The following is a 26903-nucleotide window of genomic DNA, read 5'->3' as shown; positions in this document are numbered from 1 at the left end:
CATGGGTCTCCATACTGCAGAATAATTGGCATACACTGGAGTACATTACTTTTTTATTGTTTATATAAAAGTAATTGCCCATTTTTATAAGATCCTATTGATATTCTAAATTTGTGTTACTGAATTCAATTTTCAACATTTATTATGGTGTTGATAATTCAAATATTTCACTGAAATGAAGACGCTGCCTATTAATGTTGAAGACAGTCCTTGACTGTAAAATATCCTTAAGTTACCTTAAAAATCAATGAAGTGCACGTTACTTTATAAGCCACTATTTAATAATACAGGAACACATTTGTGAAGAAAGATGACAAAAACCTGCAGGTGAAAATTATGTTTCTAGGAGAAGAGATTTGGAGCTACTTCAAAATACACATTAATAATAATAATTTCTGTAGAGTAATGATAGCCTATTTATTCTGAATGCATGTTTTTGCATATAATCATAGATATAGACGAATTATATGAGAGAAGAATACAATGTAAGGCACTATCTTCGTAAAATGCTTTGAATCAACAAAAGTTAAGTTGTAGCTCTGAGATTTTAGATCTTTCTACGAGTCCCCCCAAAAGCTAAAAAAGTAAAGGCAAAAACACAACTGTTACAACACTGCTTATTTAATGTACAATAAACAGATAATAATGCTACTAAATACTGAACAAAAATGTAATTCAAAATTGTCCCGTATTTTGATCTGCATCATATCATGGCAGTATATGTATCATATCGGGAAATTGTTGGCAATACACAGCCCTAGCCAGCATTGGGGTCTCTTTCATACATATAAGTGCATATATCAGTATTACCCGCCTTGTCAATTATGCGCAAAGCCGCAGAAAGTCTACAGCATGAAGACTTATAATAACCCATCACCATAGATATACCACCATCTTCTGCTGGTGTCTGAATTAAATATCCACCGCCCATCAGAGCGGTAACGCTTTCAACACCTGTGATGTCATCAGTGATGATGACGGACACTTCCCAAGTTGAATAGTCGCAAGGGTAGCTTATGCAATGTCCCTGTTGACTAAACCATTTGCATTGTGGAGGTGTGAAGTCGACAACCTGGATGAAAGGGAGAAGAAAAGTTAAAGCCTATGAGAAATAATATTCCTTATACACAATACAAATTTATATTATTCACAGTCAAAAGTGATTTTGCATTAAGCAGAGCAAAGAAATTCATACAGTTTTGTAACAACATGAGGGTCAGTAAATGATTATTCTTAATAGAAGCTACCTTACTCAGGTACACCCAAACATGGATGGACTGGTGATGAGATCATTCGTAACTCATGTTAAAACAAGTTGCAAATGCGGGCTGTCCGAAACCATTTGAGGTTACCTTGGAGACGATAGGAAGGCGAAGCACAGCATAATTATAATCGATGCCTCCCGGACCCTCGGCCTCAATGACGAGAGTCGCGTCTTTTCCAATGATGAAAGTGTCATCAGGAGGACTCAGAGACACAATCCCTACAGCACTCCCTCCACTAACAAGATTAAGCCTGTGATCAAACAAAAAACATATTAAATTTCATGTAAGAGTAATGTTTATTTGTTTATTATTAGCACAATCTATGACTATATTCATTCATCTACACACAAGTGAATCTATACACAGATTGGGAAAGGACAATTTGGCATCTCCAATTCATCTAACCTGCATGTGAACCTGACTGTGTAAGAAAACCAAAGTAAACCCACGCCGACACAGGAGAGCATACAAACTCCACAAAGAAAGACCCCCTGACCAAGCCAAGACTCTTGAGGCAACAGTGCTACCTACTGTGCTGCCCATCCATGTAAGTGTAATGTAAGAGTTAAAATTAGGTGAAGAGTTTACTTTGAGGTATGTTCCATGACATAGTCTTTGTCGTTCATTGCACGAATTGTGTAGACACCACTGGCTCCATTGGTTGTTAAAGTATAATGGAGCTCATATTTTTCTCCGGGATGCATGGACCCATCTGCAATTACCTGTCATGGGAAAGGAAAAGAGAAATGGAAAATTGGATAAAAATGGTCACAATATGACCTGGCATTTTATCAGAGTTTCATGATATGTCCCCTTTAAAGCACACACTCTGGATGTCCATCCATCACAGCCTCGGTTTGGAATCAACATGGGGGCTTATACTCTTTATGTATTTAAACAGTTGTCTTATTTGTTTCTAATTTTATTTATCCTATAAGCAATTTTAGAATCTTACTATGTTTGTGAATAGAGTGTTATTAAATTTTTTGTTGAAAAATGGACAAAAGTGTATGTGCTTATAAAGAATGCCATTTGTACCTTGATGGTGAGTTTGGATGGAGACATCTGTGTGGTAGTCTGTCGTTGGAACGGGCTATTGGAGATTTTATCCTTCCCCTTTAGCAGTACCACAAACTCACCCTCTGGGAACTCTTTCACTGTAACTAGGACTTCTCCATTATTCATTTTCTCCACGGTTCCAGTAGATACAGTGTTCCCAGAAACCTCCACAAGAGAAACCTCCTGCACTTCCAAAACTTCTGGACCTTTCTCTCCGGTCAGCGTTAGCAGCAGCTTAGCCGGCAGGCCTACATTAAGACCAAACAATCAACTTCTTAAGATAATAATAATTTTCTTAATTTGACAAATCTTTGAAGGGACAATAAGTAGGATTTTCCCAAATCTAGTGTTGAAATTGTATTTTGCATTCAAATGAATAGTGCTCTCTAGCGCCTCGTTTTTCCAAATGCGTGTTGCAACTACGGTAGCCGTTATGTAATCACTCATCTCCTTGTCCGTTTTAACTAGTTTGCGTGTTCTGAATGAAAACTCGTTGTGGAAATGTGTTGGTAGGCTAGTGCTTTTTGTTCCTTTCTGCTATTATAGTTTATCATTACCGCGCAACGACATGGAAGCCTCCTTGGACTTACCCGTTCAATGTAAGTAAAGAGAAGAAATTCTAAACTTACAAAGCTGATCACTGCACTGTAAAAAAACTTTGCTGCCTTAAAATTTTTTGTTAAATCAACTCAGATTTACAAGTCATGTCAACAGAGATTAGTTGTCACAACTTATAAATTTAAGTTGACTTTTCTCAACTATATTTTATAAGTTATAACAACTCACCTGTAGTTATAACAACTCATCTCTAGTCAAGAATAATAATAGTTAGTTGAAATGACTGATAAATCCGAGTTGATTCAACAAAAAATTTTAAGGCAGCAAAGTATTTTTTACAGTGTGGCAGAGGTTATTTGACACCAACGAGGACATAGTTATGAATAAAGACATTGATTTTGATTAATAAAACACTTAAAATCCTACTTACAGTTCCTTTAATGATAACACATGAGAACAATTCAAACCTGCCGGTGGCCGTTCATTAATGACGGCAAAACCAGGATGGGGTCCTTTGAATTCCTCCACAAAGTCATAAATGAATGTAATTGTGCTGTGACCTGAAAAAAAAGTCTCTCTTGGTTAATTTTTCACTAAAGACACAAAACACTGTAAACGAAAATATCTAGCACTCCAGAGTGTCCCAAACTCAAGTTTATTATTCTTAAAAATACTATTCTATTCAGGTCGCCCAAACAACATAAAAGTGAGATTTAGACAAACTATTTAAAGGTGCACTCTGTAATTTTTTGTTGTGCTTGATATGCAATTCATCTTGGACGCTCATGCTCGAGAAAGATTGGCAAAGACAGTAAATGGCTCACCGGTAACTTTTATTGTGTAGGGTTGGGTTGACATCATGTCAATGTACCATACGCCCATCTCAGTTGCTTTTAACTGAAATCGTTCCAGGTTTCCCACTCTTACATTTGTTCCCAACTTCCCATAGGGTTCTGTATTAGTTTGAGACACACCTAGAGCAAGAACAAGATCTATTAGGCAATAGAAGAGTAATTTTTTGCAGTCACACTTTATTTTACGGTATACCTGTTACAGTGTAATTATACAATGAAGTACTAAGTAATAATCATTAACAACATGTACTTAAAATAGGGTTGGGATTAGGGTTTGGTTTAGGGTTAGTTGCATGTAATTATGCATAATTAACTGTTATTACTATAATAATTACATGTAGCATGTGTAACAAAGACACATAAAGTGTTACTTTGTTTGCTATTAATGGTTTGATTTGAACCAAGTTAAAGCATTACTGTAGTAAAATGGCCTCTGAATTTACCTGAAGGGCTGCGTATAGTGAATAGCAGGTTACTTCCTGTGATGTAGATGGCGGCGTTAGATATGGATTTATCTAGCAAAAAGGGAAAACTCTCAACACGTCCAGGGTTCCTGGAGCGCTGCAGAATTGTGACCTGACACAAGAAAGAAAGTGTTTGTGCTTATAATCATAAAAACTACATAAGTAAGACAAGCTTTAGTTTAACTCACTATTCCAATGCATTCCGCATTTGGGGATTTTAAGACGATAATGACCTTAAGCCATTAGCCAAATTAATATTATAAACTTTAAAAGCAAAAATAATCATTGACAATAAAAACAATAGATACAGGACTGTCACTATATCTAGCACAACCATACACGATTCCAAAGCAGCACCATTACTGATATTCACTGACAAACTGTATTGTACTAAACGTTTATAGCCATTTTAAAGTCCCCCTGTAGTGCATCATTTTTCCACTTATAACTCATCGTTGAGCATCATAGCATATGTTAAAGTTTTTAAACAGCTTAAATGTATCTCTACACCTTTTCCTCGATTAGAATATCCCAATCTATGAATATGCAAATGAATTCCTTCCTCCACTTAATTGCACCAACCCAGATCATAGATATATATGTACATAGATGCCAATTCGGCAGTTTCACAGCTGTTTAGTCTGGTTTCACAATGCATACACATTTTTAGCACTGATGTGAAAAGGTTACAGTTTTCACATTGTGTGTGTGAGCAGCACAGAAGTACCAGCTTTGAAGTGCAGGAATCAGCAATGATGTCAGTGGTTTGAGTAAGCATGGTCCTGGAGACCTCGATGGCTTGACCTCCAGAAGCCAAAGCCAGATCATGATACACCTGAAACTCTGAACGTGGCTGTGACACCAAAGCCATTGTCTTCCTTAGCCGTAGTGGAACAATGAAAGATACCTGAACAAAAAGCAGTGAGATGAAAATGTTATGAAACTGTTGGATGGTGAATCGTGTGTGATTAAGCAACATTTCAAACTCAATCTGTAAAGCAAGAAATCTAAAGTCGTTTAAAAAGTAGGACATAAGCAAAAACTAAACATTATACTTTTTAATGTTTAAAGGTTTGATTTAAGTTATCACCTATCAACAAAAACAATATAGATTTCTAAAAGTACATGCCACTTCCGATAGCAAAACGTACTCAAACTAAAACTAATCACCATAAAGTTGTAAATAAATGCAGTAACTATATCTAGAATTTAACTGCATTTTTTCTGAAGCAAAACACATTTACCGTTGATTTGGTGCTACGGATGAGGGTGGTGATGCTTTTCTCTAGTCCTATATCATTAGGTGAATCATCTGTAAACACATATATATGCGAAGAGGGCGGAGCACCTATCAAAGCCAACTGCAGGACAGAGAGAGAGGAGATATTGGGTGATTACTGATGTACTACTTTTTGTAACATTCATGAAGTAAACAATTTATTTCTAATGCCATTTACATATGATGATGTGACAGTACCCGAAGAGATGACAGGCACATTCCCTTTCCACCGTCGCTAGCTTTGAGATGAAAAATCTCGGCCTTCATCACATCTGGATTTGTGGTCCTTATCAGTGGTCCAAATTCTACAAATTCATAAAGAATCTATTAATACATTTATATTATTACATAGTGTGTAATACATTTTTTTAGGACACTACTGAAGAAAACCCAACTGTTGGGTTTTTAATGAAGGATTTTCGAAGTCACCTGGCTCATTACACGACACCAGAATATATTCAGATGGTTCATCTTGAGTTCCCTTTTTCTTGTCAATGACATCACCAGCGACTTTCTTGATATTGTCCAAGTGAACTGCCATACTGGCTGTGGTATCAATCACAAAAGCCAGCACTACTGATCTTGTGATTCCCATTAACCTGACAGAGGTAAAAAGAACCACAAACCACAAAATATTATGTGGATACTTTTGTATCATCTGTGTTTCTAAATGCTCTTTCTCTGCCGTACTTTTGCTCTTTCTAGATTTTGTGCCTCTGAATTTAACAGTGATGGCCAATATAAGTATACACAATGTTTGCTAAGAGGTATACAAAGGTACCCCATACCGTAGAAAGTCATTGTTGCCTATAGCAGCACGAATGTCCTCTAACAGCTCTGTGGTGGCCTCAGCTGCCAGGTTTACAGCAGTATTGTGCAGATCAGCATTATAAGAATGCATCTCATCCTTACTGATCCCACCACGAGGAATCTGGGCACTACTGAGATCAGCATCCCCACCATGACTGCATTTACCTTTCACAAAGACATGAAAAAATTAGATTTATGAAAATGTTGCAAAAAATATATGTAACCTAATGTGTAGGAACAAATGTTTAGGCATTTTTGTAATACCCAATTAGTATTTTTGTCTTGTTTTCCGGTACAAAAGTAAACACAACATGTAATTTTTAAATGAACCTTTTTATTATGAAGGGAAAACAAAATCCAAACCCGCATGACCCTGTGTGAAAAGTGTTTGACCCTAAACCTAGTAACTGGTTGGGCCACCCTTAGCAGCAGCAACTGTTATCAAGTATTTGCAGTGAGTCCGTGGAGGAATTTTGTTCCACTCATCTTTGCAGAATTGTTGTAATTCAGCCACATTGGAGGGTTTTCCAACATGAACTGCCACAGCAATAGGATTGAGGTCAGGACTTTGACTAGGCCACTTCAAAGTCTTTATTTTGTTTTTCTTCAGCCATTCAGAAGTGGACTTGCTGGTGTGTTTTGGATCATTGTTTTGCTGCAGGTTCACTTCAGCTTGAGGTCACAAACAGATGGCTGGACATTGATCATGTTTCCATTTATCACAGAAAGTCTTCTAGGTCTTGAAGCAGCAAAACAGCCCCAGACCCTCACACTAACACCACTATGTTTTACTGTTGGTATAATGTTCTTTTTCTCAAATGCTCTGTTACTTTAACGCCAGATGTAATGGGACACAGACCCTCCAAAAAGTTAAACTTTCCCAAAAGTCTTGGGGATCATCAAGATGTTTTTTGACAAAACTGAGATGAGCATTTTTGTTATTTTTGCTCAGCAGTGGTTTTCGTCTTGGAACTCTTCCGTGAAGGCCATTTTTTCCCAGTCTATTTCTTATGGTAAGTAATAAACTACAACCTTAACTGAGGCAAGTGATGCCTGTAGTTCTTTGGATGTTGTTGTGGGGTCTTTTGTTAACTCTTGGATGACTCGTCGCTGCACTCCTGAGGTAATTTTGGTTGGCCAGCCACTCCTGGGAAGACTCACCACTGTTTTCGCCATTTGTGAATTTCACTGTGGTTCGCTGGAGTCCAGAGCTTTAGAAATGGCTTTCTGACTTTTCCCAGACTGATAGATCTCAATTACTTTCTTTCTCTGTTCCTGAATTTCATTGATTCTCAACATGATGTGTAGCTTTTAGTTTTAACCCTCTGGGGTCTTGGCTGATTTTGCATCTTTGAGCAGTTTTTACCTGCACTGATATTTGTGGGTTTTTTCAGATGCTTTAAAACATAATAATGGCAAAAGTCTCATAAAACTGAGTTCAGCACAAACTGGGCTACAATATTATTTGAGCTACATGTTTGTATTTTGTATTAATTACAGTAAGAAATTAATTACTATTTAAAACAGCATATTCTGATTTTACACACAAACTTCTTTATTAAAAGTTTGATTGGTGTTCTCTATTTATACCAGGAGTCGGGAACCCTGGGTTCTGGAGGGCCACTGTACTGCAGAGTTTAGTTCCAACCCTCATCAAACACACCTGAATTTCATTTTCAAGTAATCCTAAAGACTTGAATTAGATTTTTCAGGTGTGTTTAATTTGGGTTGGAACTAAACTCTGCAGGACAGTGGCCCTCCAGGACCAGGGTTCCCCACCCCTGATTTATACACGTTTTTGACTCAGCACTAGGTTAAAAAACAGCAATTTTTAGTGTTTAAGTATTCAAACTTTTCCACAACTAAAACTGCAAAGTTAACAAGTTACAATAAATGTGCAAACTCTTCGATGATAGGTAATTCTGTCACCTCACCTGGAGGTTTGTCAGGAGAGTCGAATCCCATGTATCCTGAAGTAAGGTACTTCCCATTGAGAGTGGCAGGCAGCAAACTGTTTGGACAGTTGCCACTGGCACAGTCACTGCATGTTGGCATTGTACTATCTAACACATAAATATATAGCATTTACATACAGTCCAACCACAGCTGAAGAGCAGCAAACATCAATAAAAAACACATGAAAATGAAAATACTGAGAAAATCGCCTTTAAAGTTGTCCAAATGAAGTCTGTTGGAACACTCTAGAAGAAATTAATTTAACTTTGAACAAACTGTTGCCAGTAAATATCATAAATTTAAACCTACAGTAAGTTACTGGCAAATAGCTGCTTAACAGCATTTTTTTAATACAGTGAACACATATTTTTGCTACATTTATGGTAGGAAAATTACAAAATATCTTTATGGAACATGATATTCACTTAATATCCTAAAGATTTTTGGGATACATTTTTTTATCATTTTAACCCATACAATGTATTATTGGCTATTGCTGTGACTTGGGTCACATATTATTTTATTAATCATGTGACATATTATCTTATCAGTTCGGCTTTTTACCTCTACTTATCATATTAAAGACTGACTTTATAAGCTATTACACATGAACATTGGCCATATCAACACTTAAAACCCACAGAATTGCATAATCTAATTTCTCTGATCATAGTACCCATTGGCTGTTTACCTGCTATGTTCTCAATGTTTAGATCTGGTCTGATGAGATTGGCATATGGACTTTTGTTACCCAGTTCAACCCAGTTACTATGGCTGTAGAAATCCTTAAAAAGATATAAAGATTCATTGATTTCATTGGTTACTTGTTACATTGATTACCATATTTATCAATTAAAATGTTAAAGAGTCTATACTTCTTCCAAACCTGCAGTGTGTGACACACTCGCCCCAGCGTTTCTCGGGCAGACTGAAGGTTGTCGGTGCGGACATGATCTAAAATGGCTTTTATTCCATGAATGATGAGGTCGTGTCCCTCGCTGAAGGCCTCGTTGTTGAAATGATGCGGTGCGCTGGTCATGAAGTCACGGTCCACAATGACATTCTGCGTGTAGATTTGATTCAACGCTGTCCGGAATCTGGCACCTGAAACTTCACCTGTCTTAGTGCCCAGGCAGGCATATAGCAGTTCCTCTGCTGATGGCCCCTGTGTGTGGTTAAAGAAAGAGTACATCCCAAAATAAAGATCTTTGAAAAGCAGCAAAATAATACAATTATTTTTTAATTGAGAAAACAGATCAAATAAACTATTTTAAATCTATTCGAACACTACTCACCGTGGGTTTAAATGGTCTTCCCTCATATTTAGCAACTGCTTCACACACCTCATAGAGCTTTGCCATAATGGTACGACTAGTAATGGTCACATGGGTGTTTTCATTACCCACCAAAACAGACATGAAAGCATGTGTGCTGGAGACCAATAGAGCGACCACCGCTACAGTGGACAGTGATGACTTCATCTGAATTAAGTAGAAAAACATTTAGACAAAATAAAAAGTAAATAAGTTAAAAAGCCATAGTGCTCGAATATCTGTAATCAGTCTTGTCAGAGAAAGATAAATAGACAAAAAAAAGTGTACATTGTGTTTATAGAAATACATAAGATGAATTAAAGCTTTTCTTGCAAACCATTTGATTGTCCTTTTAATTTCAAACCATCTGTTGCTTCTGTTGGTCTTCAATAAAACAGAATATGAATGCTTGTGATGCACTGATGATATATATGTATAGTAGTAGCCCTACGCGTCATATCTAAGTGTCCAAAAGTTGTAAAACCTCAGCAAATGATTAACCATATCAGGTACATTATTAAGGAAGTACACACAAAAAAAACACTTTACAGTAGAGTTGTATTTGTTAAGATAGTTAACACACTGGACAACATGAACTAACAATGAACAGTACTTCTACAGCATTTATTAAAGGATAATTCCGTTATTTAACACTTTGAGTCTCATTTCTGGTTTGTTTTGGATGAACTACAGTGATGGACACTGAAATTTTGACAATGAGTCGTGTCTTGACTTTTTCACTCGTTTACCCAGTACCAATAATCGGCTAAATTTTTTACAAAATAATTTTCAATCAAGAAATCGTGCAACATCTTGTTCCAATTTTGTCCTTATTGTTTCAGACCATACAATGATTTATTTAGCCTACGCTTTGTTTTTGACTCAACTTCAAAACTTTCATGATCCTCCATATAGATTTCACAATATATAGGAGCATGCAGATATGCAGTTTTAAATTATATTGCCATGCAAGCTGCATTAAGACACGTACCAAAGGTATATCAGCAGTAGGTGAAAATTATAATCAATATCTGCCACTTGACTATCAACCTTTGCCACATACCTGGTCCTATATATTCTCCCATCAGAATTTTCCTTTAAAGCATAAATCCATCTGCACCCCACTGCCTGTTTACCTTCTGATAGGGTTGTTAATGTAAAGGTATTTTTCTCTTTCAGAGAGTTCATTTCATCCTCCATAGCTTTAACCCACTGTTCTGATTTTAAAGAGCCTAAGGGTTCATTTAGTGTTTGGGGAACATTACATGCAACACGTAAGGGATAATGTAGAGGCAGCCGGTAGTTATTGGGAAATAAGCCCCGACAGTGTGATCAGGACCCGACGCGAAGCGGAGGGTCTTGTATCACACTGAAGGGGCTTATTTCCCAATAACTACCGGCTGCCTCTACATTATCCCGCTTATTACACGGCTACTTGCCAAATAAGAAAAAAACTGGACATGAATATGAATTTGAAACATTTTATTGGCATATTTTTTTTAAATTAACATTTTATCCTTCCGCGAAACTTTGCACAGATGCATAAAATGATCGTAATACCTTATTAAGATCCTCTGCTTCATACTTGTCTGTCTCCATTTTTTCTCTTTTAGCCAGTCTTTGAGAAGTTTTAATGCCAATTCTGTATTTTTTTGTGTGTTGGCTTCGTAGCTGTCATGCTCTATTTTGTCAAGTTCAGTCTCAGTAAGCTGTCTGTGTCTTGTCGTGGTTGTCCAGTGTTTGTCACAAGATGGCGCCAAACAGACAGTAATCTTTATTGATCTTTATTGGCGCGGAGCGATTTTACTCGTGCAAGTAGTCCGGCTATGCGTTATTATTTTGGAGCGGTTATTATTTGAAAAGAACGAACCTGCAAATGTCTCAACTGACCAATCAGAATCAAGCATTCCAGAGAGCCGTGTAATAAGATAGCAATAATCAATTCCTAGCAATAGTCAATATCATCTATAACCTTATAATCATAATCTGCATAGTACTAAGGGATCTTCTTTCTCTTTTTGGATATCTAGTACCTTGATCACTCTCTTTGTACAGACTTCACCCTTAACTTTCATTTTTTGTGGAATTACTTTAGTCCTGTCTAGTTTGAAACTGAGGTTTTACCTCCTTCCTGACTACATATACAAACTTATCATATGTGGCTATCAGCATAGTGATCTTTTTTAAAACACTTCCGTGTTTTCCCTATTTAAAGATTGTTACATGAGGAGTTATACCAGTAAGTATGGTGCAACAAAATAAAACTTTTTTTGGTACCATAGGAATGAATGGGGCTAGGCTAAATGCTACACATTCACAACACACTGTACAGTGCACGCATTGAAAAAGATAGGTATGTATTCATTTGTCTAGGTTGAGGTAATAACATAGTTTAATATGGCAAAAGGGTAGACTATTCCTTTAAATAAGGAGACATCTAAAACTTTCTGGGAGGGGGGCCTCGAGGACCAGGATTGGGAAACTCTAATGAACCCTTGGGATCCATGGCAGTGGCTTCACCCAATATATTGGATTTCAAGAAGACGCAAATGTGCCAGAAACTTTGTTTCCCACAGTTCATAATTATTTTCCTCTCCATCGAAACATAAACGATTCATCGGTTCCCAAACTCTTTACTGGGCCCCATAACCTGTTGGCGCTGCCAACCGGTAATTCATGATGAAGGATAAAAGACTTACAACACAGACATTATCTGCCGTTTAGCCTGCACAAGAGAGTAGCGGCTTTTTTTTATTATTGCACACCTGTTACTCCACCCCCTTTATAAAATAGATGACAGTCAATTAGAACCTACACAATAACAGTTGTCAACACATAGCATGGGACATACTGGGGATTTAGATGTAAGTTTAACAGTAAAATGATTGGCATACACTGGAGTACATAAACGCAAATTCATGTTAACGCCACAAGTTTTATTAATGTGCTATTAATGCAACGCGCAATTGCTGTTTGGTCTAGCGCTCATAGTTGGATAAATTGAGACACAGCCTTAGAAAGTAAATGTGACTGGTGCTGTCTAAATGAATCGTTTTGAAGTTTTTAATTGAGAATGTCAAAATATAGATAACACGTTTTTGAAAATGCTCATTCCGACTAAATTTTCCAGCACCGGGCATGAAAGTTGAAGCAGCAAACAGAAATAGAGAAAGAAAAGTTTCTTCTGAAAGGAAAATTCATATACAAAACAATAGCTGATGGTTCTGTCAAAAATATAAATAGGCTAGTGCATGAAGCATCTATATATTTGTCCACACCATGTTGATTAGAGTATTAAAAACTTGAAAAAGTTAAATTAAATGAATTTAAAACAGATAAAAATGTGAGATTATGAATTTGCGATTAATAACGAGTTAACTCATAACAATCACGCGATTAATCTAGATGAAAAATTTTAAACTATTGACAGCCCTATACTATGGTCCTTGACTTTAAAATAACCTTAAGCTTACTTAAAAATACTTTCTTGGTGTAACCTCATATATTCTTATTAAATAATAACACTTATAAATAAAATCATTTAGATCTTACCACAGTTTATCTTAGAAAACTCTTACATTATTAGCATGTTAAATAATAATTAAAAAATTCAGACCTATGTTACTGAGCTATAATTACGTGATTCACAATCTTTATTTCTGCATGTCACTTGTGGCCACATAAAAGTCTATCTTTGAGGTTTGTGGGTTTTAAAAAGCCATACCGCTTGAGTTGTGATCCTTTGCTTTTACACTATTTTAGACATTATTTGGCTTTTAAACAAAGTGATTCAATTTATCCTGGACAGGGCTTATCTTAGTCCCAGACTAAAATGCATGTTTGAGCCAAATTGATTTAAAAAAAATGGCACTGATAAATCTTTACATAAATCATTGTCAATGTTTTATCTCAAGAATGTATTTTTTGTAGGTTTTGTCTGTAAAAACTTCTTAAATGGCCTAATATTACTAAGGCCTAGTCCAAGATTAATCTAAACCCTATCCAGAACACTATCCCATTGTATACTCCATTGTGAATTAGTTTGGCCCTGTTATATCACAAATTAAAGGTGTCACATAGCACAATCATGGCTGATGCAAGCAGACATGCCCACAGAGTGAGGGTCATTCCACTGAGGGCGGAGCCAGCACTGAGGTCATTTTCGTAGATATAAGTGCATATATCAGTATTTCCCGCATTGTCTATTGTGCGCAAAGCCACAGAAAGTCTACAACATGAAGACTCATAATGACCCAACACCATGGATATAACACCATCATCTGCTGGTGTCTGATTAAAGTATCCACCGCCCTGCAGAACGCTAACGCTTTCGACACCATTTCCATCTGTGATGTTAACAGACACGGTCCAATTTGAAATGTCACAAGGGTAGCCTGTGCAATGTCCCTGTTGACTAAACCATTTGCATTGTGGAGGTGTGAAGTCGGTCACCTGGATGGAGGAGAAAAGAAAAGTTAAACCCTATGAGAAAAATAGGAGCAGGAGCACCACTGACTTGCATAATACTGTGAAAGTCAAAAACTGTTTGGTTGCAAACACTGTATGAATTTCTTTGTCCTGCTGAATGCAAAGAAATATATTTTGAGCAGTTTTGTAACAACTTATGGGTGAGTAAATTATGATATTGAACTAATCCAGGTACACGCAAACATGGACTATTGATCAGATCATATTAAAACAAGTTGCAAATGCGGCCTATCCGAAACCATTTCAGGTTACCTCGGAGACAACAGAAAGGCGAAGCACAGCATAATTATAATCGATGCCCCCCGGACCCTCGGCCTCAATGATGAGAGTCACGTCTGTTCCTGAAACAGTGTCAGCAGGAGGACTCAGAGACACAATCCCTACAGCACTCCCTCCACTCACAAGATTAAGCCTGTGATGGTGACAAAACAGAAACATATTAAATGTCATGTAAAAGAAATGTTTGTTTATTTGTGTAGTAGCATCATTCCAGCATCTATGGCCATATTCATTAATCTACACACAAGTGAATTTATACAAAGGTTGGGGAAGGACAATTTGCCATCTCCAATGTACCTAACCTGCATGTCTTTAGACTGTGAAAGGAAACCATAGTACTTGAAATAAACCCATGCTGACTCTGGGAGAGCATGCTCCACACAGAAAGACCTCCTGACCAAGCCAAGACTCAAACCAGGGAGCATTTTGCAGTAAGGCAACAGTGCTACCCACTGAGCCACTATGCTGCCAGTGTAGTGTAAGAGTTAATGTAGTGCATTCATAAAGTGTAATTTAAGAGTTAAAATTAGGTGTAGAATTTACTTTGAGGTATGTTTCATGATGTAGTCTTTGTCATTCATTGCACGAATTGTGTAGACACCACTGGCTCCATTGGTTGTTAAAGTATAAGGGAGGTCATATTTTTGTCCAGGATGCATCGACCCATCTGCCATTACCTGTCATGGGAAAGATAAAGCAAAAGAGAAATTTTATATATTTATATATTTGAGTAACCAAACAGTTTTGAAAACCCATTGATTTCCATATAGTAGACTATTCTATTACTTTGTGTTTAGCAGAGCAACGAAACACAAAATACAGAATACAAGAATACAGGTTTGTTCAAAACTTGAGGGTAAGTGAATGATGACAGAGGTTGTGTTTAAATCTTCCATCGAAATGCGATAATTTATTAAGTGTGAACCTTGGTGAATCTATACAACAGTTGTACACTGATAATTGTTTTGTGTAGTGGTGTTGAATGAGTGCACTCAATAATGTCCACTATGATTTCAGACACCACTACACTGTAAATAAAGAATTGTCGGTTCAACTCAAGAAATTCAAGTTATCTGCTTGCCTTAAAATGTTTAGTTCATTCAACAAAGGTGCTTTGTGTCAACAAATATTTTTAAGTTGAATTAACTCAAAATTTTAAGTCAACCAAGTAACTTACATTAAGTTGAACCAACTTTTTACCAGTGTAAAAATTGATGCTCCCTCAAACAGTGCACTATTATGGAGCTATTTCAGATATAGCCAGAATTTTAATTTTGGATGGATCTCTATAATTACTCTATTTGAATATTTATTTCTCATTAATAGCAATGAAAACAATTGGAGAGCAATCAGAAAGTTTGCTTAAGTGTCCTGCGTCTCAGATTTTTTTCCTGAGGAAAAGATTTTACAAATGTCTCTATTAAACCTCGATGCATCCGTTGTAAGCCTGATGTGACGATGGATGTTCCCACTATTGGCCTTCTTGGGAAAGGAACCATGATTTCTTCCATAATACAATGGCACAAAAGCATTTCCATGTGACGTTGATCATGCGAAACAGGTTGCCCCTTAGGGAACCCCATGGAAAAAGGATGGATTCTATACGTGCAGGAGACAACCAAGCCTGCAGTCATTGAAATCCATACTGTGCCTAGAAAAGAGGTTCTCTATGCTGGAGAACTACACTATCCCTGGCATTTAGCTGATGGGACAGTTTAGTCCCTTTTGGCCTTCCATAACTGATCCTCAGCCTTAAAGAGATGTCATGCAGTGACAGACTGCACCTAACTTCGGGCTTTTAGACAGAAATCCAACATATTTCCATATTCTTAGGGCATGAAGACATGCACGTGTAACCCTGAACATGTGAAAAGGGTTGCCCCTCAGGAAAAAAAACTGGTTTTGATCTAGCTTCATCTTGTCCACTTCTGTGAAAATGGATGTGACAAGAAGGAGACATCCGGGCCTGCATCATTGTCAAGTTTTATATTATCCCCAAAATGTGATCACCTGCGTGAAGGTGGAAATAAAAAGAATCAATATGTGGAAATAAACATCTTTTTAGATCTATCGTCACAAACCAGTCCTCGGATCTAATCCTTGACACAATATGTCTACCAGTCAGTATTTTCAATTTCAGTATTCCCAAAACTGTATTCAGCACCCCTTCAAATGGGGGGGGGGGGGGGGCTGAGCAAACTGAATCCTGTAACCGCACCTTATTGTGCATAGAACCCATTGAGATATGTTTGGTATGCTTTGCCAAGCCAACATAACATTCATTAATTAAACCAACCAATCAAGGCTGGTCGCTGTCCCTTGGGAGTTCACTGTGCTCCGTACTGCATGAGGTGGAGTCAACAGATACAACCTGTGAGGGCACTGAGAGGTGTGAGAAACCGTGAACTGTGGAGAAATCTCACACCCCCCGGGGGGGAAGCCCACAATAACCCTAAACCACACTTCTTTTTAGAGCTCAGGCTTTCCTTTGCTAGTGCCAGCCTGCCCCAAAATCTCTACGAGGGGGAGCACTAGTGCCAACACTCTCTTTTTGAGCCTGCCTATGGAAGGTCTGTGGATTAGCTGAGCCCTGAGGAACGCAAAGCCGCCCGCCCTCCTCAAAGAGCGAGCAGCGAGAGCGGAGCACTTTAACCGGCAGATTCTCACAGTGAACACACGCCACTCTTGAGGGGGCGACGTGTGCTCAGCTCCTAAAAACACAGCATATATTATGCATAATCATCCCCAGTAATGAAAAAGGTAAGGAGGAATGTACTGCCTAAAGTTATCATTTTCTTTTTTTTGTGGCTTTCATTAATCAGCCATACAGTTAAACTATTCAGACACTCTGATACACATACCACATATAGCCGCTGAGGCAAAAACAAGCTAAAGTGGGTGTTCCTTTTTAACCTTTTATGCTCTCTGGCTTCTGCCTGTGATGTCACGCCCAACCATTGGTAGAATTTGATGTACATACTCAGACGCCATCACACTGTAGGCGTTCCCAAAGAATCAGCTGTCGGACGCACCATAGGGAACCCAACAAAAGGGAACTGAAAACTCCAAATCTCCTGAGCTATGAAAGTGCAACATTTCACCTATAACATTTTCTTTTGTGGATGTTTGTGCAAAAAGAATGTTATAGAAATAAAAGAATTTTTGAAAAATAAACAAAAGTGTATGTCGTAATAAAAGATGCCGTTTGTACCTTGATGGTGAGTTTGGATGGAGACATCTGTATGGTAGTCTGTCGTTGGAACGGGCTATTGGAGATTTTGTTTATCCCATTTAGCAGTACCGCAAACTCACCCTCTGGGAACTCTTTTACTGTAACTAGGACTTCTCCATCATTGATTTTCTCTACGGTTTCAGTAGATACAGTGTTCCCAGAAACCTCCACAAGAGAAACCTCCTGCACTTCCAAAACTTCTGGACCTTTCTCATCAGTCAGCGTTAGCAGCAGCTTAGCCGGCAGGCCTACATTAAAACCAAACAATCATCTTCCAAGTAATAATAGTTATCTTCATTTAAAAAATATTTAATAAAAACACACGAGAACGATTCTAACCTGCTAGTGGCCGTTCATCAATGACGGCATAACCAGGATGGGGTCCTTTGAATTCTTCCACAAAGTCATAAATGAATGTAATTGTGCTCTGACCTGGAAAAAATGTCTCTCTTGGTTTAATTTTTCACTGTAAAGACACAAAACACTCTAAACCAAGTATCTAACACCTAAGTATCTATTTTTATTATTTAACTATTCTATTCAGGTCACCCAAACAACATAAAACTGAGATTTAGGCAAACTATTTAAAGGTGCACTCTGTAATTTTTTTTGTTGTTCTTGATATGCAAGTCCTCTTGGACGCCTAGTGATGTGATACATTAATACATTGAGCAAGAAATTAGCAAAAATGGTGCGGGGTAGAGAGTTAAAGAAAGAAGCTGGTCAGGTAATCTCAACATGTCAGCCTTCATTAGATGACCCTGCATTTATTAGGATAGCAAAGACAGTAAATGGCTCACCGGTAACTTTTATTGAGTAGGGTTGGGTTGACCTCATGTCAATGTACCACACGCCCATCTCAGTTACTTTCAACTTAAATCGTTCCAGGTTTCCCACTCTAACATTTGATCCCAACTTCCCAGATTCTGCATTACTTTGAGACACACCTAGAGCAAGAACAAAGCGCAAGATCAATTAGACCAGTGTTTCCCAATCCTGGTCCTTGAGGCCCCCCTCCCAGAAGGTTTTAGATGTCTCCTTATATTCAACTTATCAGCCTCCTTCCAAAATGGTAAACATGTCTCCCTAACAAGCTGATGAGTTAAATCGGGTGTGTAAAATAAGAAGACATCTAAAACTTTCTGGGAGGGGGGCCTCGAGGACCAGGATTGGGAAACACTGAATTAGACAATGGAAACATAATTTGAATGATTTGCTTTGAACCGAGTAAAAGAACATTACTGTAATAAAATGGCCTCTGAATTTACCTGAAGGGCTGCGTATGGTGAATAGCAGGAGGTTATTTCCTGTGATGTAGATGGTGACGTTAGATACAAACTCATCTAGCAGAAAGGGAAAACTCTCAACACGTCCAGGGTTCCTGGAGCGCTGCAGAATTGTGACCTGACACAAGAAAGAAAGTGTTTGTGCTTATAATTTACAGTTACAAATTTGACTGTTAAATGATAAAGAATGATTTGCCCTTGTATTTATTGCATTGCAACAGATTGACGTATTGATAAGCAGACATGCTACAACCCCAAATCAGAAAAAGTTGGGACACTGTAGAAATTGTGAGTAAAAAAGGAATGGAATAATTTACAAATCTCAAAAACTTATATTTTAATTTACAATAGAATATATATAACATATTAAATGTAGAAAGTTAGACATTTTGAAATGTCATGCCAAATATTGGCTCATTTTGGATTTCATGAGAGCTACACATTCCAAAAAAAGTTGGGACAGGTAACAATAAGAGGCCGGAAAAGTTAAATGTACATATAAGGAACAGCTGGAGGAGGACTGATGTTTAGGAATAGGAATGTTTTCCCATTCTTGTCTAAAACAGGCTTCTATTTGCTGAACTGTCTTAGGGGCTGGACACACCAAAACTTTTAAACGCGGCTGAAAATAGCTGTGATACTTCAGCTGCGAGGCGGTTGGTTGCTGTGGTAATGTCCCGCCCCTCCTCCACTGTGATTGGGCGGCCGTGTGAGAACTGACATTGACGAGCGGAGCTTTTCTCCCAAAGTTGAATCTCTTTCAACTCTCGACGCTCAGCGCCGAGCGCGGAAAAAACGCAGAGCGCCGGTTTTCAGCGCGGAAAAAAACCAGCTAGCTGCTGGCTTATTTGAAAAACGCAGAGCTTCCATTGGAAACAATTGAAAACATGCGCCGGCCGCGGGCGTAAAAGTTTTGGTATACACAACCCCTTAGGTCTTCTTTGTCCATCTTCCTCTTTATGAAGCTCCAAATGTTTTCTGTTGGTGACAGATCGGGACTGTAGGCTGGCCATTTCAGTACTCAGATCCTTCTTCTATGCAGTCTTGATGTTGTAATTGATGCAGTATGTGGTCTGGCATTGTCATGTTGAAAAATGCAAGGTCTTCCCTGAAAGAGACGGCATCTGAATGGGAGCAAATGTTGCTCTAAAACTTAGATAAACCTTTCAGCATTGATGGTGCCTTTCCAGATGTGTAAGCTGCCCATGCCACACGCACTCATGCAACCCCAAACCATCAGAGATGCAGGTTTCTGAAATGAGTGCTAATAACAACTTGGGATGTCCTTGTCCTCTTTAGTCCGGATGAAATGGCGTCCCAGTTTTCCAAAAAGAACTTCAAATTTTGATTCGTCTGACCACAGAACAGTTTTCCACTTTGCCAAAGTCCATTTTAAATTAACCGTGGCCCAGAGAAAAGGCCTGCGCTTCTGGGTCATGTTTAGATGGCAACAGCGAATGGCACGGTGGATTGTGTTCACCGACAATGTTTTCTGGAAGTATTCCAGAGCCCATGTTATGATTTTCATTTCAGTAGCATTCCTGTATGTGATGCAGTGCCGTCTAAGGGCTGAAGATCACGGGCATCCAGTATGGTTTTCCGGCCTTGACTCTTACGCACAGAGATTGTTCCAAATTCTCTGAATCTTTGGATGATATTATGCACTGTAGATGATGATAACTTTAAACTCTTTGCAATTTTTCTCTGAGAAACTCTGAAAACAATTTTTGGTCGCAGCATTGGGGGAATTGGTGATTCTCTGCCCATCTTGACCACTGAGAGACACTGACACTCGGAGAGGCTCTTTTATACCCAATCATGTTGCCAATTGACCTAATAAGTTGCAAATTAGTCCTTAAGCTGTTCCTTATATATACATTTAAATTTTCCGGCCTCTTATTGCTACCTGTCCCAACTGTTTTTGGAATGTGTAGCTCTCATGAAATCCAAAATGAGCTGATATTTGGCATGACATTTCAAAATGTCTCACTTTCAACATTTGATATGTTATTTATACTATATTGTAAATAAAATATAAGTTTATGAGATTTGTAAATTATTCCATTCCTTTTTAACTCACAATTTCTACAGTGTCCCAACTTTTTCTGATTTGGAGTTGTATTATGACTGGATGTAACTTCTGATACTTTGCGGTAAAGGCGGCTCTCCTATTGACCCTGACCTATCAGTGTGGCTCTCATGAAAAAAATAGTGAAGACCACTGGTTTTAAATCAATATTCCAGTACTTTTCATACGAATATCTACATTATATAGGTATTTTAAGCCAATATCGATTTTAAGCTACTAGCAAAATTAATATCAAAATCAAAAACAAAAATGATCATTGACGATTAAAGACCAAACAAAAGTTAGAGGACTGTCTGTCACTATAGCCTCTTTCACACAGTAATACTGGTAAATTACCATGAATTTACCAGAATGAATTTACCAGTAAATACAAAAATGTGCTGTTCACACACGCAGTGACATTCCGTCTTTTTACCAGTAAGACATCATTCACACATCAGTATCAAAATACCGGTAAATTCGTTGAGAAAGCGGAAGTACCTGTGGCGCGCGGCGAGCTCAGTGTTGTATTTGTAAACAATCCACGTCGTTCATATCCACGGTCCGTATTTTGTTGTTTTCACGTCTGTGGTAAACTCTGACAGTCGCGAAGTTGCTCATGACCAAACAACATTGCATGACCAAACAACATTGCAACGCCGATGGCGTTTTAAACAACAGTACTTTTTGCACATTAGGCTTCACATAGGGCGTGCTAAGGACGTCGGCAATTCGACAAGTAGGTGGTAAGATGTTTTAAACAACTTTGGTGAAGAAATGTGGACGTAAACTTCAGGTGTGCTCGACTTTCAAGCACCGCATGTGTGGAAAGGTCCGTAAACAATCTGGGCGTAAACGTGTCATCTGTTTTAAATCATTATGATTGGCCCGAAGCTGTCAGCGCGGTCTGACGTCGTCCGTTCTAAATGCCGGTAATCCTATATTTTTCGTTCACACATAGCGCTTACCGGTAAATTACTGGTAATCTTACAACCTGTCTTACTGGTAAATTGGGAGCACTGATTTACCGGAAAGGTTCTGTTCACACATGATCTGTTAACTGCAATTTACCAGTAAATTACCAGTAAAGACTGTATGTGTGAAAGGGACTTATGTCTTAACCACACACAACCATACACAAAGGTAGTATACTGAGAGCTCTTCTAACCCTCCCTTCGGCCGAAGTGTCCATCCAGGCCTCCAGCCAGGATATGCGGATAATGAATATGCGAATTAGTACCCGTCTCTGCACAATTGAACTAACTCAGACCATAGATATATATGTACATAGATGCTACGCCTTAGTTTAAGTGTTAGTTAGTCTCTTTGAAGTCAATGGGTGAAATTTCTACTTTTGTTGCATTTTGTTTTCAGTTGAGTATTAGACATTTTACCAGCTTTGAAGTACAGGTATCAGCAATGATGTCAGTGGTTTGAGTAAGCATGGTCCTGCGGACCTCGATAGCTTGACCTCCAGAAGCCAAAGCCAGATCATGATACACCTGAAACTCTGAACGTGGCTCTGCCACCGAAGCCATTGTCTTCCTTACAAATAGAGGAACAATGAAAGATACCTAAACAAAAAGCAGTGAGGTGAAAACATTATGAAACTGTTGGATGGTGAATCGTGTGTGATTAAACAACATTTCCAACTCAATCTGTAAAGCACATTTTATTTAAAGGCGTCTTAAAATTAGGACATAAACAAAAACTAAACAGTGTCGTTTTGAATGTTTAAAGGTTGATTTAAGTTTGATCACGTATCAACAAAAACTATTTAGATTCCTAAAAGTACATGCCACTTCCGATAGCAAAACGTACTCAAATTAAAACTAATCCATATAAAGTTTTAAATAAATGCAATAACTATATCTAGAACTGCATTTTTTCCTGAAGCAAAATACATTTACCGTTGATTTGGTGCTACGGATAAGGGTGGTGATGCTTTTCTCTAGTCCTATATCATTAGGTGAATCCTCCGTAAACACATATATATGCAAAGAGGGCGGAGCACCTGTCAAAGCCAACTGCAGGACCAACCGAAGGTAAGAGAGAGAGAAGATATTGGGTGATTCCAGTTTACACTGATGTACCACTTTTACTTTTTGTAATATTCATGAAGTATAAGTTTTCAAGATAAAGATATAGGCTACAAGTAAACAATTTAATTTTATGCTATTTACATATGATGATGATGTGACAGTACAATACCCGAAGAGATGACAGGCACATTCCCTTTCCACCGCTGCTAGCTTTGAGATTAGAAATCTCTGCCTTCATCACATCTGGATTTGTGGTCCTTATCAGCGGTCCAAAATCTACAAATTCATAAAGAATCTATTAATACATTTATATTATTACATAGTGTGTAATACATTTTTTAGGACACTACTGAAGAAAACCCAACTGTTGAGTTTTTAATAAAGGATTTCAAAGTCACCTGGCTCATTACACGACACCAGAATATATTCAGATGGTTCATCTTGAGTTCCCTTTTTCTTGTCAATGACATCACCAGCGACTTTCTTGATATTGTCCAAGTGAACTGCCATACTGGCTGTGGTATCAATCACAAAAGCCAGCACTACTGATCTTGTGATTCCCATTAACCTGACAGAGGTAAAAAGAAATAGAGCAATAAATATGATGTTTGTATACACAAATGTATGTCAAGAGGTATCAAAAGGTACCCCATACCGTAGAAAGTCATTGTTGCCTATAGCAGCACGAATGTCCTCTAACAGCTCTGTGGTGGCCTCAGCTGCCAGGTTTACAGCAGTATTGTGCAGATCAGCATTATAAGAATGCATCTCATCCTTACTGATCCCACCACGAGGAATCTGGGCACTACTGAGATCAGCATCCCCACCATGACTGCATTTACCTTTCACAAAGACAGGAAAAACAAATGGAAGGAAGCAAATCGATACAGACAATGTTCAGGCCATTTATTGTACTACAAGCACTGCAATAAAGGAGTTCTTAGTATTTTTGTCTTGTGTTCCAGTACAAATATTTATAAAGTATTTAATAGATACACATTTACCACAGAACCAAAATGTCTTGTTCTTGTTTCGGAACAAAATGATTGAAATTAAGTGAATTTTTCCCCAAAAACAAAACAATCTCTTAAAGGGATAAAAAATGTAATAAAGTAAATAGGTTAAACGTGATTCAGGTTTATTTTATATATAATTGAGTTTTAATTTAAAACTTGACTCTTCTGTTAGTACACAATGTAACTTACAGAAGAGTCAAGTTTTAAATAGGAAACATATTGAAACTCTTTTGTTATTTTTTAACCACAATGCTAATGGACTAATCAGATTTTATGAATTGTGCAAAGCTATGCTAAAAGTGCTAGCGCCAGACCCGGAGATCAGCTGAATGTATTCCAGAACATTGAGAATCAAATGTTTAACTCTAGGGGAGCTGAAAAATGAGCATTTTTTTTTTTAAAGTGGAATGTCTCTTTAAGTTAAACTTTTTTTTAAATTCTTCTACAGTATGTGTGGTCATGTCTTTCTAATCTCACCTTGAGGTTTGTCAGGAGAGTATAACCCCATGTATCCTGAAGTAAGGTACTTCCCATTGAGAATGGCAGGCAGCAGATTGTTTGGGCAGTTGCCACTGGCACAGTCACTGCATGTTGGCATTGTACGATCTAAAAATATACAGTGTTTACATTCAATCCAACCACAGCTGAAGAGAAGCATACATCAATAAAAAACACATGCACTCAGATAGAAAATGCAGCAGTAGACTTTTGTTTTAAAAGGGTTATACATCATCTAAAATCTGAATAAACAAGCTTTCCGTTGATGTATGGTTTGTTAAGATAGGGAAATATCTGGCCAAGATACAACTATTTGAAAATCTGGAATCTGAGAGTGCAAAAAATCTAAATATTGAGAAAATCGCCTTTAAAGTTGTCCAAACAACGTCCTTAGCAACAAATATTACTAATAATAAATACATTTTTTATATATTTACAAAATATCATGATGGAACATGAACTACACTTAATATCCTAATGATATTTGGCATAAAAATGTATAATTTTGACCCATACAATGTATTATCGGCTATTGCTAAATATACATGTTCTAATATGACTGGTTTTGTGGTCCAAGGCAACCCAGTCTCACAATAGACAAACAATAGACACCTTCACAGAAATTCGATTGGTTTTATTTGGAATTTTATTGGTTCTAATGGAATATGGCTTAAAACACACTACAGTGTTGTGGTTTTAATGGTAAAGCTAATGGTTCCTATTGGTATTTTAATGGAAACCATTAGAATTTTCTGTAATGGTTTTATTGTTTTTTTTCAGCAGGGGTATTGGTATCTCAACTGTTTTTTCCTATTTTCTTACCATTGTTGCTTCTGTTTAGGGTTAGATTTACATTAAATGACATCCTTACCCAAACCCAACTCTAACCCCCACGCCAGGCGACATATAAAAAAATTAATCAGAAAAAAACTAGTATAAACCAATACACAAAGTGACATTCTAATGCAAACATCAAATTTAACCCTAAACCGAAGTGACAATGGTCTGAAAATAGGAAAAAGCAGTTGAGTAACCATTATTTGATAATCACATAGTTCACAAAAAAAGTGAAAATTTGTATGTGACTATATCACGAACCTCCGTGAGACTGTATAGCCAAGGGTCACATATTTACTCATTTGCGTGACTCGTTCCCTGTTATTCATCTTATCAGTTCGGCTTCTTACCTCTACTTATCATACTAAATACTGATTTTATAAGCTTTTACATGTGAACATCGGCCATATCAACACTAAAAACCCACAGAATTGCATAAGCTAATTTCTCTGATCATTGTACCCATTGGCTGTTTACCTGCTATGTTCTCAATGTTGAGATCTGGTCTGATGAGATTGGCATATGGACTTTTTTTACCCAGTTCAACCCAGTTACTATGGCTGTAGAAATCCTTAAAAAAAAAGATTAATCGATTTCATTGGTTTACAACGTCATTGAACATCATCTTGTTCACATAAAATGTTTTTATGTTTCATAAATATTATTAAGGTAATAAATCTACTTCTTCCAACCTGGAGTGTGTGACACACTCGCCCCAGCGTTTCTCGGGCAGAATGAATGTTGTCATTGCGGACATTATCTTTAATGGCTTTTATTCCCTGAATGATGAGGTTGTGTCCCTCGCTGAAGGCCTCGTTGTTGAAATGGTGCGGTGCGCTGGTCATGAAGTCACGGTCCACAATAACATTCTGCATGTAGATTTGATTCAACGCTGCCCGGAATCTGGCACCTGAACCCTCACCTGTCTCCATCCCCAGGCAGGCATGTAACAGTTCCTCTACTGATGGCCCCTGTGTGTGGTTAAAGGAACAGTACATCCCAAAATAAACTGATGATCTTTAAAAAGCGGCAAAATACCAAAATTATTTTTAATCTATTCAAACACTACTCACCGTTGGATTGAATGATCTTCCCTCGGATTTAGCAACTGCTTCACACACCTCATAGAGCTTTGCCATAATGGCACGACTAGTAATGGTCACATGGGTGTTTTCATTACCCACCAAAAATGACATGAAAGCATGTGTGCTGGAGACCAATAGAGCGACCACCGCTACAGTGGACAGTGATGACTTTATGATCATCTGAATTAAATAGAAAAACATTTTCTCATAAGTAAATCATTCAATAAAAGCCCTAGTGTTCAGAATATCTGAATCAGCTTTGTAAGAGAAAGACAAATAGCCAAAAAAGTGTACACTGTGTTTATAGAAATACAAAAGAGGTATTAAAGCTTTTCCACACACCTTTTAATTGTCCTTTTGCTTGTGTTGCTCTTCAAAACCCTCTGAATATGAATGCTTGGGATGCACTGATCTTATATATATATATATAGTAGTAGGCCTACACGTCATATCTAAGTGTCCATAAGTTGTCAAACCTTAGCAAATAATTAACCATAATAGGAACATTATCAAA

The 26903-nt window shown here is 37.7% G+C and overlaps 2 protein-coding genes across 2 annotated transcripts; both read right to left on the bottom strand.

The window, feature by feature from the left end:
• Window positions 1-425: 425 nt before the first annotated feature.
• Window positions 426-9726, bottom strand: LOC135746798 (von Willebrand factor A domain-containing protein 7-like). The gene is made up of 16 exons (XM_065265495.2): window positions 9541-9726; window positions 9132-9410; window positions 8937-9030; window positions 8224-8352; window positions 6268-6454; window positions 5909-6078; window positions 5678-5784; window positions 5445-5561; window positions 4928-5107; window positions 4180-4312; window positions 3707-3856; window positions 3350-3442; window positions 2304-2572; window positions 1854-1987; window positions 1353-1515; window positions 426-1072 (listed from the first exon to the last, which is right to left on the bottom strand). Exons 1-16 carry the CDS (start codon window positions 9724-9726, stop codon window positions 758-760), a joined length of 2706 nt encoding a protein of 901 aa, XP_065121567.1. The 3' UTR covers window positions 426-757.
• A 3811-nt stretch (window positions 9727-13537) lies between these two features.
• On the bottom strand, window positions 13538-26569 carry LOC135746685 (von Willebrand factor A domain-containing protein 7-like). The gene is made up of 16 exons (XM_065265340.2): window positions 26378-26569; window positions 25997-26275; window positions 25782-25875; window positions 24447-24575; window positions 23609-23795; window positions 23352-23521; window positions 23123-23229; window positions 22822-22938; window positions 22306-22485; window positions 18826-18961; window positions 18358-18504; window positions 17897-17989; window positions 17537-17805; window positions 14869-15002; window positions 14299-14458; window positions 13538-14010 (listed from the first exon to the last, which is right to left on the bottom strand). Exons 1-16 carry the CDS (start codon window positions 26567-26569, stop codon window positions 13615-13617), a joined length of 2790 nt encoding a protein of 929 aa, XP_065121412.1. The 3' UTR covers window positions 13538-13614.
• Window positions 26570-26903: the final 334 nt, after the last annotated feature.

Source organism: Paramisgurnus dabryanus, chromosome 4 (assembly GCF_030506205.2).
Source record: "Paramisgurnus dabryanus chromosome 4, PD_genome_1.1, whole genome shotgun sequence".
In the NCBI taxonomy this organism is placed as follows: Eukaryota; Metazoa; Chordata; class Actinopteri; order Cypriniformes; family Cobitidae; genus Paramisgurnus; species Paramisgurnus dabryanus.
Note: the sequence above shows the minus strand (reverse complement) of the source record. Positions and strands in the feature narration are given on the sequence as shown.

Coding starts and splice junctions, on each gene's coding strand:
- LOC135746798 (XM_065265495.2), bottom strand. CDS start 9,726: ATGAAGTCATCACTGTCCACTGTAGCGGTGGTCGCTCTATTGGTCTCC. Junction 3,443..3,706: donor CTACACAATAAAAGTTACCG/GTGAGCCATTTA, acceptor CTTTTTTTTCAG/GTCACAGCACAATTACATTC. Junction 1,988..2,303: donor CATCCAAACTCACCATCAAG/GTACAAATGGCA, acceptor TTCCCATGACAG/GTAATTGCAGATGGGTCCAT.
- LOC135746685 (XM_065265340.2), bottom strand. CDS start 26,569: ATGATCATAAAGTCATCACTGTCCACTGTAGCGGTGGTCGCTCTATTG. Junction 17,990..18,357: donor CTACTCAATAAAAGTTACCG/GTGAGCCATTTA, acceptor CATTTTTTCCAG/GTCAGAGCACAATTACATTC. Junction 14,459..14,868: donor ATCATGAAACATACCTCAAA/GTAAATTCTACA, acceptor TCACCATCACAG/GCTTAATCTTGTGAGTGGAG.